Source organism: Mizuhopecten yessoensis, unplaced genomic scaffold, assembly GCF_002113885.1.
Source record: "Mizuhopecten yessoensis strain PY_sf001 unplaced genomic scaffold, ASM211388v2 scaffold8231, whole genome shotgun sequence".
Taxonomy (NCBI): Eukaryota; Metazoa; Mollusca; class Bivalvia; order Pectinida; family Pectinidae; genus Mizuhopecten; species Mizuhopecten yessoensis.
The window spans coordinates 279185-298000 of NW_018407444.1; the positions used below are offsets into that span (position 1 = coordinate 279185).

Consider the following 18816-nt stretch of genomic DNA (forward strand, 5'->3'; position numbering starts at 1 on the left):
TTATTGCATCTCATTGAATATGAAAAACTATTTCTGAAGCATTCACTGCGTTCTATGAGTCAGGTGCTTCCTAGGTGAAGGTCGTTCGAAGTGGGAAGGAGGAAAACGGAAAACGACTTCTAAGTAGACGGGCGTTGGAAAAACTGTCCCTATGAAATGGGGTGCTGTTTCAGCAGCGACGAGGAAAAGGATTATTTGGTGATTGCTTAGTCTATATGTGCTTACTCAAGACTTGTAAATAAGGGCGTCATTAAGTGTTTTGTCGTCTGCACTCCTTTTTTTTTAGAGTGTTAGGGGGGGGGGGGGGGGGCTCCTATCAAGTCGGTCAAGTCACACTGTCAAGTAAATGACATTAGCTTAATGATTGTTGGAATTGTCCTTTTAAATAAGCGCGTAAACCGGCGGATTAGAAAGCTTGTGTGTGGTCACTTGTACGATCCTTGCCGGAATCACTATCCAACGCTAGTCCTGTAAAATGTTGCTCTCCCCACAGGGGCATGGATCGCTTTACTTGTTATATAAAAAAAATAGGGGTCTCCTATACTGATATATACATATTAGTATAGGAGACCCCTATTTTTTTATATTACAAGTAAAGCGATCCATGCCCCTGTGGCTCTCCCTGTGATGAAAAGAGGTTTATGAATTTCGGTTGGACCACAGGCATTTGTATTTTGTTTTTATAGATATAAAGGAGTCTTTCATTCCTATGTAATCCAACAGAACGATCAAGTTTTTGTATGCATGGTTGATAAAAGGATGAAGTTTAAGTACATACGATATTAAAAAAAAATAGGATCTGTTATATTAATGGATACAGTCATTTTGCCATATTACAATGCTTTTAGTTATAAAAAAAGGCCACAAGTGATCCATCGTAATATATCGCTGACAATATAATGACATACTCAATGTTGAAAAGAATCTGTGGTTTTAAATGTCAGTGCTTTTAAAATATTAAAGCAAATACAATGTAGTAAACCTCCAGTTACTTTGAATTGGCAGGATGTTCGAACACATCTTTTTTACAATTCTATCTACTGTAGTGATAGATCCAACCGTGCCTACCCACATTTCGGATTGCTCAAGTACATATAATGTACATAACTTGAGTACGGAAATTGCTTAATTGTTGATCATGATCGATTTTGGCTGGTGATGCTATGATAGGTTGCGAAACTCGCTCGAACTAATCTACATTGTATTTTCACTTTTGACAGCATTTGATAACTGAGCAACGAATATATATGGTACCCATGAATGTGAGACCATGATAGTATATAATCTATTATGGACAATTTGTACATAAATATGTCACATGCTAGCATACTCCTATAACATAAGAGGCCGCTGCATGGTCGGTCTTTTTTCTATCTGATATGATTTTGCCGACTGTGACGCAGTGCCTGTCAAAAGTATCTCGCCGTGTTAAACCTCCAGTACTGTTGGAGAAATGCTAGCAATGATTGCAATGATTGAGTTTCTTTCTTATAGACATGTGCATGCGCTTGTTTAACAACTTAAAACCCTGACAGTGAAAAGCCGAACAAAAAATATTTGGTGTTTCCGGTAACCCTACATATACCTACCCTAAATGTTTGTGCTTACCCTAAACTTTTGAAGGCAATTTTCAAAAAAGTACTGTTAAAGTCAAGATCACTTCTATATAAACCATTTTAAAATTATTTGTTAAAATAAAATGTGTTACCTAGCTATACCTACCTACTCTAAATTTTTCCAACATATTACAGGAAACACATATATTTTTTTGTCAATTCTAACATCCTTTCGATACGTAGCACTTATTACATTCCCATTGCATCGCTGATATAGACATGCATATAGTTATAGTATTCACTTATGTCACAACCTCTGAGGTCTTTAAGTTAGCGACGCCATCTTTAGGGGCATGCAAGCATTGATAATACAAATGGGTGAATCAATGCTTACAATACATTTCATAGTACTGTGCAACCCCTGTTAGCAATTCAACAATTTAACTTCAGTATGTTGGAATAGTTTTATTGTATGCATGTTAAGTATACGTATGTAAATCATCATGATATAATAAATATTTAGGGATGACGATGACATTATAAGAAGTTTTGATTCATTTTCAGAATTCTGAAGCTAATGAAACTTCTAGACTTCTGGGAGATCCAGTCAGTAACAATCCAACCCCACAAACACAGATTGGGTAAATATGTTTATCAGTATTCTAACTATGGTTTTGAATAGATGGTTGACTTGTTAAGAATAGCCACTTGAATGTTAACCCTTTCACCACTGTAGACCATAATTGACTCATCAAGATCAATGCATGATAGAGTCTACTAAAGTTACATAGGGGTGAAAGGGTTAACATGCTTCTATTTATGTTGACCTGACGTAGTATGTTTTCTAAAAAAAAATAGTTGGTTCGACAAATTTGTTGAATAGCAGACTACTTTTCCCAGCAACCTGCTTTAAATGAGAACACTGGCTATACAGTCATCGTGCCTGTATAAAGCAATTAGTAACAATTAAGAAACCTCAAAAAAGTGCTGAAGAAGGTAACCTTTTTATTGATTATGAAATTCTTTTATGGGAAAAAACCCCAATAATTCAGCATTAACCTAAATTCCTTTTTGATACTGTTATAGTAAAGAGGAATAACAATTTGTTTCTGAAGTATTTAAAGATCTTAACACATTCACCCCTGAAGACACATTTGAACTCTTCCAATTCAAAGGTTGGAATAGTCCATTATTAAAGTTCAGGGGTAAATGAGTTAATAACTTTGAAAAGTTTCATCCATTAACAAGCATCAGTTGATACACTTTTATATAAATACTAAAATCGTTATATTTTAACGAACAGTTGTTCTGTTAGATGAATGGCTTTTGAAGAATACTACAAGATTATATCAAACAAATAATCGCTTAATTTTTAAAGTGATTTATGATTTTAATATAGTTACCTTTACTAGTGTCCCTGATTAATATCGTAATGTGATTCTCTATATATGAATGATGTTTTTCAGTGATGGATACAATTCAACTGCGCAGCAACAATCCCAGAAAGGGGATGAACAGTCCGCATTGGAAAGGATACTCCACAACACTGCCAGGTAACACTTCTAACTATGTTAATTTTCATTCTGACGTTAATATGCCATATGCCTGTCAACTCCCAAAATCTGGGTGTGAGTCTAACCTTCTTCTTGCATATTGTTTTACATCTTCTCACAAAACTGATAAAAGAATACATTGGACTGCAAAAAAGTGTACAGTCTTTGATCAGTTTATAAAATAGGTAAACACATTAATGCTCAAAATTTCACTTTCTAGAAGGCAAATCTAGTTCGCAATCACTGAACCGGACTCTCTTCTAGGTCCTGGTTGATATATTCGCTAAAAATGAAAAAATAAATTCAATGTCAGTCTGTACATCCATTAACCATTAACCCTTTCACCACTGTAGACCATAATGGACACATCCAGATCAACGCATGGTAGAGTCTACTAAAGTTACATGGGGGTGAAAGGGTTAAACAGTTTAGCATAAAACAATGCTAGGTACAACATATATATAATTAAGTGACACAGGGATGCAAATTGCTGTTGAAAATTTTATTAAATTTTCCATATGTCTATAAAAACAGTCAATTGTTTTAGAATGTATTTGTCATACTGTATACATTTGTACATGTCCCTGCAGGTAGGGCGTAAGAATTGTACCTGCTGCCCCCAATTACATGATCGTAAGAGGCGACTAAATTTGGGACCCTATATCTTCTCTCCTTTCTAAATAACTTTCTTCCTAATGTCTCCCTTGACAATGCCTCACTTTTGGCTATTTGTTGAGCGTTCGCCCCTGTGAGGAAGGCTTTGGGTTCTGTCCCCTGGCCGAGACATACCAAAGTCTTTAAAAATGGTAGTTTTTACTCCTGCTTAACACTCAAATTAGAAGTGGGAATTGGTTCGCCCGTTGTCAGTATAATGTGACAGGGTGGGGCGTCCTGCTGGGTGTCTTCGGCAGTATGTTTCAGTGAGGTAGCACTATAAAGTCTGCATCAGTTCCGCGCTATCACAAGGAGACAGACACGAATATATCGCAGCCTCCAAAAATACACACACATACACTACACTCATGCATCTTGCACACAGGGGAGGTCGTCCTTAAATGACCTTAGCTGTTAATGGGACGTTAAACAAAATAAAACCCAACTAAACCAAACATTGTAAGCTTAAGTAAGATGCAAAATAGGCCTCAGTCAATTCCAAAAGTGATTGTTGAATGAAATACGAAATCAAGAGCTGTGATTCTTTGCAAATGTACTTGTTGATACCATGAAAGTTATGTATTTGTTTCCATAGAAATGTGATAGATGTTGGTGCTATTGATGGACAGACCGTAGAAAACCAGGAATACCATGATCGGTCACAACAATACAAGTAAGTATCAGGCTATATTTTACACATACATAATTATCCAAATGTTTATATAATGAAAGGTATGATGTTGTTGCACTCTGCTGAATGTTGTGGTCTTGTTTTCTCCTGAATGAAACCACAAGCCCATCATAAACTTGTGGACACAGTAAAAAAAATACTCAAACAACATTGTCATTTAAATATTAGAACACATTACTTTAATCAAAGAGTACATAATTGATATCTGGAGTAGTCTCCCACAAGATGTTATTTCATCTCGTAACGTTTGTGACTTTGAGAAAAACTTGGACGTATTCTGGAAAGATCTTTAGTTGAAGTACATTCATACAGCGTCTATAATGTATAGGCTTATTTTATGTTTACCATATTGTATTTGAAATTATATTCATGTGGATATAGAGGCAGCAATGCCTGCGTCCACTAATATGCTATTAAAAAAAATCCTATTAAATAAATTTGACCTTATTCATGCAAATATAAAGAAACAATTATCATTTAATGAAAATTCACAGTTGAATATCTTTGCTCTTTGCAGTGGTCGACTGAATGTGAAGCTGGGTTCGTCAGGCAGAGGTCGTAACTATAGAAACCTGCTACCAAACTGTACAGCGAACCCACAAGTAACACTGTCTCAGCCTCCTGTTTCCTTTGGTGATGTGCAAATGGTAAGTTTCTGTTGTTTTTGGTTAGCTTATCCATAATTATACCCCCGCAACGAAGTTAGGAGGGGTATACTGGAATCACCCTGTCTGTCTGGATGTCTGTCTATCTGTCGTCCGCAGTAACTTGTCCGGAAAACTGCTCCTTAATTAACAGTTGGATTTCATTGAAACTTTGCATGAATGATCAGTATCTTATGTAGTTGTGCACCGGCATTTTAATTTGGGATTTCGACCCTTTTTGATGGAGTTATGCCCCTTTTTGTGAAATACTTCTCCGTGCAACTCCTCCTTAACGAACTGGTGGATTTCATTGAATTTTTGCATGAATGATCAGTATCTTATGTAGTTGTTCACCGGCATTTTAATTTGGGATTTCAACCATTTTTGATGGAGTTATGGCCCTTTGTACGAAAAAGTTGTCCGTACAACTCCTGTGCACCAACATTTTAATTTTGTGTTTCAACACTTTTTAATGGAGTTGTGGCGCCCTTTGTAAAAGCTTACAAGATATAATTTATCCTGCTAAATACGTTGAAGTATAACTCTCAAATAAACATAACTTAGCGGAAGCGGGGGTATTAGTCAGCCATCCTGGCGACAGCTCTAGTTAATCTTGCAGAACAACTAGAAATAGTACAATATGGGTCGAATTAATTTTAGAATACAAAGTAGCTGTAATGGTGTTCTTCTAATTAAAATTTTAATCATATTATAAAATATGTGTACAATACTTTTCCATACAAGCCAACTCTCCCAATTTTGGAGGGAGACTCCCAATTTTGGACCCTAAATTTGAGCATTTTCAACCAGTGAATTTGCTAAAGTATTCTTATATTCTAACCCATAATGATTTCATCTGAAAGAACAATTCAAAAGATGCCATTTAAAAGTGTTATTTAATCCCTAGGGTGTACATAAACACATTTTTGAAGAAAGAAAAAAAATACGCTTTTAATTCTGATCACACGTAATCTCCCCCCCGCCACCCNGTTTGATTTGCGTTTCTTCCCATGTTTGATTTGCGTTTAAAAATTTAAAAAATAAATAAATAATGAGAACAATGGAATGAAACTGTTTCTTTAATCTGTCTTTTATTTTAGGTTATAAGCGTAGCAGACAGACTTGGTAAAGCCGTAAAAGAAGTCAAAGTGGAGCACAAAGAGGACCTGGTCGTACCGTTTGGAGTCCCCTGATACCACAACAGCACTTCTAGTTTATAATATCAATTTACATGACATACATTGTACATACACCTACAGACAACTGGATAATATCTAATATTGACAACCAGGAGCTGTCCTACAGTTACTTCCCTTTAATCAATTGTGTGGCTTGAAACCAAGCAAGTTGGAAATCCACTGAGGCTTCAACTCCTGGAAGCTTCTGATTTCAATTTAAGTATTTGATCTGAAAGCAGGTCTTCCAAAAACGGATATCACTTGTTTTAATTTTGATGAAAGTGCTATACAGAAACTGTAAGGAATCTTGAATTCTTTTCATGTCACGAACCCCGAAAATTTAATTAATATCAGATTTAGCAGAATCTTTCCTGAACTATTTATCCAGTTTTGGTAATTTTTTTGAAAATGAACATAATAAGGAGTATTATTCTTACATTTTGGGTAGCCATGGAAAAAAACGGAAATCATTTTGACCATTGTTTTTCTTTCAACACCAACAAGAATAAGTGAGTGTTTGATGTAGAGATAATGTGCATCTAACTACCCAAAACTTAGCTATGGAAGTGCCTACAGTCCAGTATCTTTTTAAATTTTTCAAAACTTTTGACAGTTTTCATTTGCGAATGAGGTATGGATAAACATTAATTCAATAAGAGCTATTTTTCACCGAGTTAAAAAAAAAAAAATAATCTATTCACTAGTCAAAACACAGATTGGAAAGTTCAAAAGGAAGACTACTGATATCTGTTCTGATTCAGTCGAAACAAGGACAAGTTTTGAAGAAATTGTGTTACATTATTGAAATAAACTGTATTATTTATTAGCATGACCATGTTACCCCAGCAAGAGTTTCAATGTATTATGGAGCATTGGGGTAAATGACACTATCGGAAGCAACAACACAGGTGTCTTAATAAAATGTCACTAAAAATCATGTGATGTCATCCATATGCCAGATTGATGAAATTACTTTAATACTGGTTCCCTATGAAGTTTTTTTTTTCAAAAGAAAAGATGTTCTGAGTTTCAAAATATGTTTATGAATATTTAATGGTTTCTTATTGAATACATATATTTCATGTTAAGTGGCGGAGTACTACAATATTTTCACACAATGCATTGCATTCATGAAAATGTTGGTACTCTACTTTTTTTGTGAAATATATATATATCATTCCACAGTTTATTATCAAGTACCTTTTATTTGATAATATTTGCTTCTCATTTCCACTAGCTGAGATGTTATTGGAGGTTATTTTATATCTGGATTGAAGCAGCACATATAGAACCGTAATCATTCTGAAAGGATGAAAAGAAGGTTTAAAGAGATATAACAACAAATGAGATGGTTGATACTGTACAGTCATTGTGGGTCTAGATCTAGACTTTCTCATTGTTATTTCTTAAGCTTGCAATAATATTGATATACTGCTCTGACAATTAATGATAATTTCAATTAATATTGAGTTTCATACACAGCTTTAAGTTTGTAAAATGTTTTCCCTCTGCATGAAAAGTTTGGGTAGTGTACAATTTGCAGTTTTAAGATTGTCATGATATTTGATTTTGGTCCCCAATCAAAATACTATGTACTATGTGGTGTGTACCATTGTATAAAGTATTGAGATAATGCTCGTGCTAATTTCTGGAGTGAAACATAGGAGAGTAATTAGAATGATAGATAAAAGAATGGGTATGTAGTATTACTGGCAACAGTTGTGTGTTGAATTTAATTTGCAGATTTATCCTACTGTTAAAATAACAGTGCCACAAAAATGAATGTATATATGATAGTCTAATTCTGTCATGTGTCTTAGCTTAGTTTAAATTTTGTGCCTGTTTTGCCTATTTATAGAAACCACTTAAATTTTTTTAGATTCATATTCTTTATATTCATATTCTTTATAAATGATAGGAGCCACCCTTTAACCACTGTAGACCATAAATGGACCCTTCCAAATTAATGCACGGTAGAGTTCACTCAAGTTACATAGGGGTGAAAGGGTTAAGGTTAGATAGATTTAGATAAAGTCAAACTTCTTAATGTGATTTGTTAACATGGAAACTGTGTAACCTAAGTTGTAAGCATGTTTGAAGGTCATTTGTTCATTACTTTTAGTCTGTTTACTCCAATACCTAGTCTTTTGAAATGTTTCGCAGATCTAGTCACCTCTGCAGGATAAAATTCCGCTGTTAGTGATTTTATGTTACCTTCTAACATGGGTCCAATTTCAATTGTGTAAGAAAGAAAATACAAGATTTTTTTTTTTTTTTTTGTATTCATTGTTATATGGTTATCTCAAAATGAATAGAAAAAAACTATGCCTGTAGTGTTCTTGAAAAAAATGAAATAAGTTGTTTTAAAGAATTTAACCATTTTGAACACATGATACCATGCTGTAGTATACAGCTACATAAAGGTTGTTGCAGTTTGATATATTGAAAATAAAATAAGATATATATACAATTTGTATTACATAAAACCGTTTTCTAAATTGATGAGAAAGTTACAAGGAGCAATTTTGTTAAGGTATTTTTTTTTTTTATAAATTGTCCCCCCCCCCACAAAAAGGTTTATTAATTATGTGTGTGTCTGTGAAATATGAGGATTGTACATACAGTTAAGAGTGCAGTGCTTGAGATTATTGTATATAGTTGTATTTATGGCTGACTACTGACTTCCACTGGAGTCTGCGCCAACATTAATCACAAATATTACTGGACAAGGTGCTCTGTGTGATAACATTACTGGGCTTTGCCCTTAGTTCTGTTTTAGCATGAAAGCTAAGTAAAATAATTTCAACATTCTTCTGAATTGATTTGCACGTAATTAATGTACACCAATCAAGGTGTCTGAAAACGAAGCTAAATAAACGGTTTACAGGCATGTATTTTTGTGTGTTTACAGTGCCAGACTGTTTGCATATAATGTCTATGAAAATCTTAAAATCAAACAAATTTTAGCTTTGTTCTGTCACTGTAAACAAAAGTTGCAATTGGTAGCAGAACAAAGTAAGGAAACGAGTTTGTAACTCTTAACAGAAATATGGTTTTTAGACACCAAATTGCAATTTCGCGATTCAGCTATAAGTGCTACAATGTTGTACGCTACAACTTAATTAATTATAAAGCTGTGTTAATTTGCATAGCTTGGTAGACCTATATTAATCATTATGTAAGGAGGTGCAGTAGTCTTGTGGTAGGACGCGGGGCTGGTGACTGAAGGGTTGCGGGTTCGAGTTGCATTACGGCACTGTGTTGTATCTTTGAGCAAGATATACTTTACTCCGCTTGTTCCAGTCTACTCAGCTAAAAATGAGTATGTGGGTTGGGCAGTGCTAGAATTGGTGAATGCTAGCTGTGCACAAGCCCCGAAATGGCAGCACCGGCTGTATGCTCCCGAGGGAGCTGAACAAGATATTGGCTGGTTGCAAAGGCCCTATAACCACAGATAATGATTTGTGAACCGCTTTGAGACGACCTACCTATACAAACTAGGTTGTGATAAAGCGGTATATAAGAACCTCAAATTATTATTAATATTAATTATTTTATTTATGCAATGTCGTCAGTTTCCTTTGCCTTGTGCACGTATGTACTACTCACCATGATACTGTATGCATTTATTATCATTCCTGTCTGTGATATAGCTAATTAAGTACATTCTGCACGTCTGAGATATGGATGAACTTGTTTGACAATAGAATGAAATATGCTTTAAAGCTGTTTATAGGCTCCTATAATGTTTCTACATATGCTTTACCATTCAGTTGAAAATTTGAAGTGATTGAATGTGCCAAAACTCTTTTCAATCTGAACTTCAATAATTGGTTGACTTTGGAATTTGATCAATGGATCAATAATTCTTGAAGCCCCAAAAACACCTCTGGATCCGCCACTGATTGCATATATATTGTCATCACATGTACATTTTATTTAAGGATATATTTGATTTCATTCATACTTCTATCCTGACATTTAGAGGTTTCTTCGAGCACATTCAACTTAATTGCCACTAAAATGGAACAGTGGATGCTGGATGGTTTAGTTTTTTTTTCATCTCGAAATGCCATAGAAAATTAATAGTGTATCATGCATTCAAGGAAATCAAATAAAAAAAAGTTCCAACGTTTTATTAAACAAAGAAAGCATCAACATTGTATATTTGCAGGCGTATTAATTAGGTAGGCTGATGATGTTGGACTGTTGTGGTGTCCACGCGTTTCGGGCGAATTCAGCAGTATCATTGGTTTGTGTCGGCCTGATACTTGCATTGTATGGTGCTAATTACAACTGTGGAGGCAAGGAAAACAGCACTTTGTATCAAAAACCATAGAAAGTGAGGAATGACGACAGAAAGATGTTTGAGAGTGAATCGAGATGAATGTGTTGTAATGCAAGCGATTTTGTCTATGATGATGACGAAGAAGAAAGAAAATGACAGATACATTTTATTTATATGCAATTAAATAAATAAATGCAAATGTATTGAAAACTAAATCAGCTGGTTATAATTGTTTGTGCACTTGGTCAAAAGGTTCATCTTAACTACGTACTGTCATCGCAATATTTTCGTCGCCCTTTTTTTTTTTCACAATTTTTAACAAAATATCGGACTAAAGTTCAAATAAATTTGCACATAGTCAAAGGTACGTATACATGTAGATAAAAAATATTTCACATTATATTTAAATGTGGTCTGGTTTCGCCTTGTCTGCGAAAAAAACCCAAATAAGGTACATATAAATGTTAAAGCTGGATTCTGTAAGGCGAACCAATGACGTGCCGCCGTCCCTTAGCATCAACGTTTACTTCAACAACTTGCTGACCCATAAGATATGGATATTTGGCCTGTGCTGGAAGCGAATGTCCATTATTTTTTTTCGAATGAGTTACGTTTAACGGACCGCTTTCAAGGTGGCGAGTTAAATATATTGAAAACTTCAAATAATTTTGTTAAAAATAAATAATCCCTAGAACGCTTGCATATTTGCTATGTAACTTGGAAGGGATATGCTGTATTTTTTTTTCAAAATAAATGACACTGACCTGCATTCAAAGTAACAAGCTAAAATGTTTAAGTAATCCTAATAACGTCTAATAATTCCAATGGTTATTTGGCTCAAAGCTTGTTCTATTAAACATTCGTAAGATCTTGGATAATTGTATTTGACCTGAAGCTTGCTGTTGTGAAGAGCGATCAAAAAGGTCGAAAAATGACATTGACCTACTTTTATATTCACAGGGGTCAAATCTGTAATAATCTTCTATATCTAAGGTAACTAATCAAACTAGAACACTGACAGGTCAGTAAGGGCCCGTCCTGTGGCAATATATTCCCTATACTCATCAAAAAGCAATCTGCCCATATAGCTGAGCTTGATGTCTGACACTTGGACTTCAAAAAGAATCGCAAGGAAGCAAAATATACATTTTACATGTACTATGATGTGAGTCTTGTTTCCTTCCCCCTCGATATTTGCTGGGCTAACAGAAATGTAAATACCGGTGCAATACTCATTTGTTAGCTTTGATTTGTTTTATTTCACCTTAAATACCTCCTCCATCAAGAGCCAGGGTCAAAGTCTGAGATCCACTTTGACCTTTGTACCCAAATGACCTTGACTTTTAACGCAGTGACCCTGATATTTGGTCAGTTGACATATTCTTTAATTCCGACCAACTTTGCTTCATAATATCATAACAAAATGTTCATCAGTGAAAAATACAAAACTTGACCTTGAACATTTGAACCCCTTCACCTGGACCTTAGGTCAGTTGACTCCGTGTTAAGTTCCAAACAAGTTTGCTTCATAATAACATAAAAAAATAATCATCAGTAAAAAACACAATATTTGCCAATGACATTGACCCAGTGACCTTGACCTTAAGTCAGTTGACTCCTTGGGAAATTTCGACCAACTTTGCTTCATAATGTCAAAACAAAATGTTCATCAGTGAAAAGATGCAAAATTTGACTATGATCTCTGACCCAGTGACCTTGACCTTAAGTCAGTTGACTCCTTGGGAAATTTCGACCAACATTGCTTCATAATGTCATAACAAAATGTTCATCAGTGATTAAGATACAAAATTTGACATTGACCTGTGACCTTGACCTTAAGTCAGTTGACTCTTTGTTAAATTTCGACCAACGTTGCTTCAAAGTGTCATAACGAAATGTTCAACAGTGAAAATATATCAAATTTGACCTTGACCTTTGACCCTGTGACCTTGACCTTAAGTCAGTTGACTCTTTGTTAAGTTCCGAACAAGTTTGCTTCATAATAACATAATAAAAAAAATGTTCGTCAGTAAAAAAATACAATAATTGCCCATGGCATTGAACTAGTGACCTTGACCTAAAGTCAGTTGACTCCTTATGAAATTTCGACCAACTTTGCTTCATAATGTCATAAAAATATGTTCATCAGTGAAAAGATACAAAATTTGACCTTTGACCCAGTGACATTGACCTTTGGTCAACTATTTCTTGTTTAATTCTGAGCAACATTGCTTCAAAGTGTCATAACGAAATGTTCACCCATGAAAATATACAAAATTTGACCTTGACCTTTAACTCTGACCCGATAATCTTGACCTTTGGTCAGTTGACCCCTTGTTTAATTCTGATTAATTTTGCTTCATCATGTCATCACAAAAAATTTAACAGTGAGAAGATGCAAAAATTGACCTGGACCTTTGAACCTTATGACCTTGATCTTTGACCTTGACTTTTTACCTCAGCGTGTATTTTTGTGAACTGAATATATTGACCCAAGTTCCATGTAAATCGGTCAATAAATACCAAAGTTATCAGTCAGGAACAAAATTTGTGGACGGACGGACAGACAAACAGAAGGACAGACGGACGGACATGCGGACGGACGGACGGACAGACAGACAGAATGATTACTATAGGGCACCCGTATCTCCGATAAATTCAGAAACTTAAAATAATTTCTTAAGATCTTTAAGATTTAGAGACATGCTATTTGTTGGCATGTACTTTGAAATAATTGACGATGGCCTACTGTCAAGTATCCTCGATATCCGGGGGTTACGCTCAATTTCACACCCCTGAAATATGGCATAGCAAAATTTAAGGCACGCGGCTAGCTATTTGATTGGTGTCACTAGGCTGATGCTTGTTCTTTGAAGATACACAGAGGATCGTCGACCTACGGCCAGTACCTAGCGACTGCCCCATGTAGGCCTCGAACCCGCGACCCAGTGGTGGAGGGCTAGTGGTAGCAGAATAGCAGACGCCTTCACCACTTGGCCACCGCGGCCCCAGATGTCACAGAGTTTGAGTGTGTATCTACACCATTCAATAGCAGGCAAACTAAGCATGCCCGTTGGTCCTTTAGTTTAATAAATCGCACGAGTTGGATGTGTAGGATTCAGTATGATTCCTATCTTAATTTGAAGAACATTAATTGGTCAATCCAAAGGGGTCAACACATAACGCAATGTTGTATTGTCTTCGACATTGTACCCAAAGTAAAATAAAAGCAAAAAAAAACAAAAAACATGTATTTCTAAGATAATTTTCTGGTAACTTTATAAACAGTGAAAATATTAACATTTTTTTGCTCATTTGGCATCAAATCATTCATAAGCAGTTTCATTTCAATTAGCTTTCATGATATCAAATTATTTGCGCCAATATTGGAAACATTGGAAACATTCCTTTTAAAAGAATTTTCAATTGAAAGGAAAGAGAAAATTGTTCCATTTTCTACTCTTGTAAGGGACTGATCAAGAGCAAGCAAGATACGTTACTCCGCTTGTTCCGGTATAATCAGCTGTAAATGAGTACGTGGTTGGGCAGTGCTAGAATTGTTGAACGCTAGCTGTTAGCGCCGAAATGGCAGCACCGGCTGTATGCTCCCCAGGGAGTTCAGAAAATTAATGGCTAGTTGCAAAGGCCCTATAGCCACGGATAACAATTTGTGAACCGCTTTGAGACGACCTACGAACTAGGTTGTAATAAAGCGGTATATTAGAACTTCGAATGATAATTGATGAACAATATGGGCAAAACGTATGGTAACCATCTAGATCTCAATGGGAAACATGTTCTTTGTGCGATATGCAGGTCGATGTTTTACTTTACTCATTTTCTTTGTTATTCCCCGGTTCTCGCTACGAGGACGTGCCATTATTGTATTTGGTCTAAATTGACATGGTCGATGATGCAGAAGACATTTTCCCTTTCCAGGACACCTGGTTTTATTCTCATTGTTCTTTTTGGGGGGTTTTCATGTCAATCTTTCCTTTGTATATATCATATTTTGCCTATTCGTTCGACTTGAATTCGAATTACGATTAGTTGTTGGAACTTTGTTGTTTTCTGATTGTTTTTTTATACTACACAGATATTTTTTTTCATTGATAAAAACGTGTACGTAAACAAAAGTATTTATAACTGGACAGCAATTTTGAAATAATCACCGGGGAATGAAACATAAGCTACTGTGCAAATTGAATTCGCATATGGAACACAAAAATACTTTTTTTTACTGTGTGTATTTGATATAATAATTTAAATATCACGGTCTAAACAACACCTCAGTCTGTTGCTACCCAATCAAATATGACGTCACTGTTAACGTGGCTGTGCAATACCGTCATTGGTTTGTGTGATAAAATTACGTCGTTTTCTCAAAAAATTATGACGTTACTCTCACAAACAAATGATGTAACAATTAATACCTGTTCACAAGAGAAGATACCTCAGCAATGCGCAAAGACGGAATACACGGAACATGTAAACCTTCACGAATACAAATGCGCCGAAAAACAACTTTCATCTTTCCTACCAACATCAATATTCCCCAAGTCAAAGTGGAACATTTCCTTTGGTAAAATATTACTTGCTTCTGTATATGCAAATCTAATTCAATCGTGTCGGTCTGAATAGAGTAAGATGTCAAAATCATGTTCGATTTATTGCTATATCAGAAATTGACGGTGATGACTTTTCGTGATAGTCTCAGTATGGCCGAAAAACGAAACAGAGACTAATTCAATTTCAAATCTACATGATGTTTATTATACATGATTACAAACTGCTGTTCCCAACACACAAGAAACCGCGTAGTTTACACACACGTAAACGTATAAATAACGTAACACACGTAAAAATAAAACATGTCATAAACTTGCATTCCCCTGGACATTAATCTAATTTGTAAAGTCTGCATAGAGAAATTGAATGCACACAGAAATAAATGAAGATTTGCAGACACATTCTGGAAACAACTTGTGGCAAAACATCCCGTTTTATGAGACTGTTATTCTCGATATTGATATCGATAACATTTTGCGCATTCCGTATTTCGTAAACTGAGTCCAAACACGACATGTTATCTAACAGCTCGCTAGGTGTTTCAATCTACATACCATATACGCTCGCAATATGTACTTGTTACTGATTGGTGTAAGATATATGACCAGGAGACTAGCTATATCGAATGTTATCGGATTGTGAGTATGTAATTATGCAATAAACAAAATTACAATCTAATCACATTCCTCGTGTTTAGACATATTAATATAGATATGCTACGACAAAGAATTGTATTGCGCACCTGAACCCAAGTAGAACTTTTTATTTTATTTTTATTTTCTGGAACAAAGTCATAATTCGTCAATTCACCAGCCAATCATAATTAACATCAAAACGACAAAAACAGACTTGTTCCATATTCTGCTACTAAGTAGTTCAGTTGTATTACGAAATACTAACACACCAGTTTTTAGTTAACTAAATTGCGTTTTTTGCATTTTTTTAAAACGTACTGGTACATACATGTACGCTCTGCTGATGTTAAGTCAGTTACAATTTGATATAATCTGCTTCTTTGCATACCAAAGGCATCATTAAATATTGTTACTTTATATAACGACGATACTTTGGTTTGTTTGTGTTTTACGTCCTATTAACAGCTTTGATCAACCAGAGTTCCCGGAGAAAAACTACCGACCTACGGCCAGTACCTGGTGACTGTTCAATGTATAGTCCGAATTATTCTGACGTTTTATCAACTTTTTTCATATCGGTCTGTCGTCAATTAACGACAGACCGATATGAAAAAAAAGTCGATAAAACGTCAGAATAATTCGGACTACCTACCGTAGGACTCGAACCCGCGACCCATTGGTGGAGGGCTAGTGATAACAGAATGTCAGACGCATTAACCACTTCGCCACCGGTACCGCGGCCCCTCATACATTGTAACGACCACACAACTAGTTATATAAACTCGCGTTGTAAATTAGTGGTGGGTACATTCCGTCATTACATTCCCCACACATTTAAAAAAAGTCTTATTTTCAAAATTGTATTTATCCAACCTCATTTATATTTAATGAGTAACATACTTGTTTATTCTATATATATATATTCTAATATCCTTGTTCCTGTGCTCTTCCACTGCATAAGTTTGATTCTTTCCAATTCGCATTATTTTTAGAAACTACTTACTAAAAGGAATATATGGAGTAACCAGCGAAATGTTGACGATTTGTAACAGTTAAACAATTGATAGTTGATCCCTTGAGCAAAAATAATGTTCCCCTCACTCAAATCTCTTTTTCTTTTAATTGAATTGAATATATTTATGGGGTTTAACAAAAAACAATCTGATTAAGATCATATGTTACATGGCTTCGTTAACTTCGTACTACGCCTGAACATCTGAGTGTGCCGCGGTCAGGGTCACGTTCAGGTGACCTCTATATTTATAAATTAAATTCATTAAATTTTGACCAATCAGTGACCCTCTTTGAAAAGGGCGCTCGGAGTTATAACAAATATGGCGGACATTGATGAGAATGATGCGAAAGTTCTGAAGTTATTTGAGATTGATCGTCTGAAACCCGAACAGAAAAAGTTTTTCGAAGCTTTATTAGAGAAGAAAGACTGTATGGCGATGTTGCCTATGCAATTATTACCCAATTGATACGTTTTCCTTGGCGTCGTAGAAACGTCAGTTCCCGCCGCCATATTTGTTTTGGAAAACTAATCTGTTCGATACCCCTCGCTATTTATATATCAACCATGATATTCCGATTCGCTGGCAAACTTTTGCCAGCGCGCCTCTGATTGGTTCATCTAAAGGTCACTTGAACGTGACCCTGACCGCGGCACATTCAGATGTTCAGGCGGAGCCATGTAACAGATGATTTTAATCAGATTCAGAGACGTATATACGTCTCTGTCAGATTGAACAAAAAATGTTGTTCTTTGCATGAGTTGATCTGTCAACAATAGCTGTATATTTACAAATTTTATGTTTGCACAACTGACATATTGTACAATGTAAACAACGTTTTGTGTGAAAAACCTTTAAATTTATTCTTATTATAATAATTAATCTCTATAGATCAGATGATCGAATTCTCGCAATAGATTTCGTGATCACTTATAATTACCGTAACAAAACCATACCAGTGGCTAGTCAAACCGTCCTTTTGTGACTAAACAATATTTGTGAGTATATGTATATGCGTTTTTTTCTGTTAAATCTTAGAATCGCTGCCTATTGAACACATGTTGATTTTTTTCTCTGTATCCCGTTTAAAATCTGTGTGATTGATTGTTGTGCGGTTAAAAGTTTAACAAACAAAAAACAACATATGCTGAAGAATACATCAGATATAGTTACTTTAACTGGCCATACCTACCCGTTATCAACACACACGTTGTTTTACAAACTTTTATATTTTAACTATCTCGACCAACACAGTGCTAATACACAATCTCTCGTGCCTTTCATTTTATTCCACAAGAAGGTTGTTTCATACTATCAATCAAAGACTCTTCAGCTGGTCACAACAAGGCGGATGTCTTAATCACTGCTTTAAAGGAGTAGGGGCGATAAGGGCCAAAATTGGCCCAAACCAGGAACTTCTTTATTCTTCATATCATATCATCATGAATATATGACATTCATAAAAATGTATTTTCCTTTAAAATTAGAACTGTCGTTACCTAGCAACAGAGCTGTAAACATTAGCAAAATTTTTGCATATTTTGGCACATATTACCGCAATAAATCCATTTATGGAATTCAATCTTGTTTGTACATGTACATGTAGTTAACAGTTATTTGCATGTTTTTCTATAAGATAAAGGTAGCTGTTTTAAATAAGTCTGTGAGTTTAACATCCATGGTCTTAATTGTACTTAATTTGTATATTGTAGCCGATCATGTTCCATAGCAACCAAATAAATACCCTAGCAACCGTAACAGTCGGCTAGATGTCAGAAAAGAAAACAGGAAATCAATGTTCCTTTTATGATATACTAATAAGTAGTTTATTCAGCAGTTGGTACCTTCATTATTTTCTGAATAAATTACTAAAATATATCTTATTGACATATAAAGCAACAGTAGTTCTTAAATTAAGTCCAATTCCATAAAACAAATATCACTAGACTAATTGATCATGAACTTAAATCAAACTCATTTACTAGGCAATAAAAGGTGTTGACTAAAGTTAACATCTTAGGTGGCCATTGTATGA

The 18816-nt window shown here is 35.1% G+C and overlaps 1 protein-coding gene across 1 annotated transcript; it reads left to right on the forward strand.

The window, feature by feature from the left end:
- Positions 1–55: 55 nt before the first annotated feature.
- LOC110455472 (ragulator complex protein LAMTOR1-like) lies at positions 56–10779 on the forward strand. The gene is made up of 6 exons (XM_021505632.1): positions 56–198; positions 2121–2197; positions 3023–3109; positions 4359–4436; positions 4972–5101; positions 6199–10779. The coding sequence occupies exons 1-6, from the start codon at positions 157–159 to the stop codon at positions 6289–6291; spliced, it is 507 nt and encodes a 168-aa protein (XP_021361307.1). The 5' UTR covers positions 56–156; the 3' UTR covers positions 6292–10779.
- The last annotated feature ends 8037 nt before the right edge of the window (positions 10780–18816 follow it).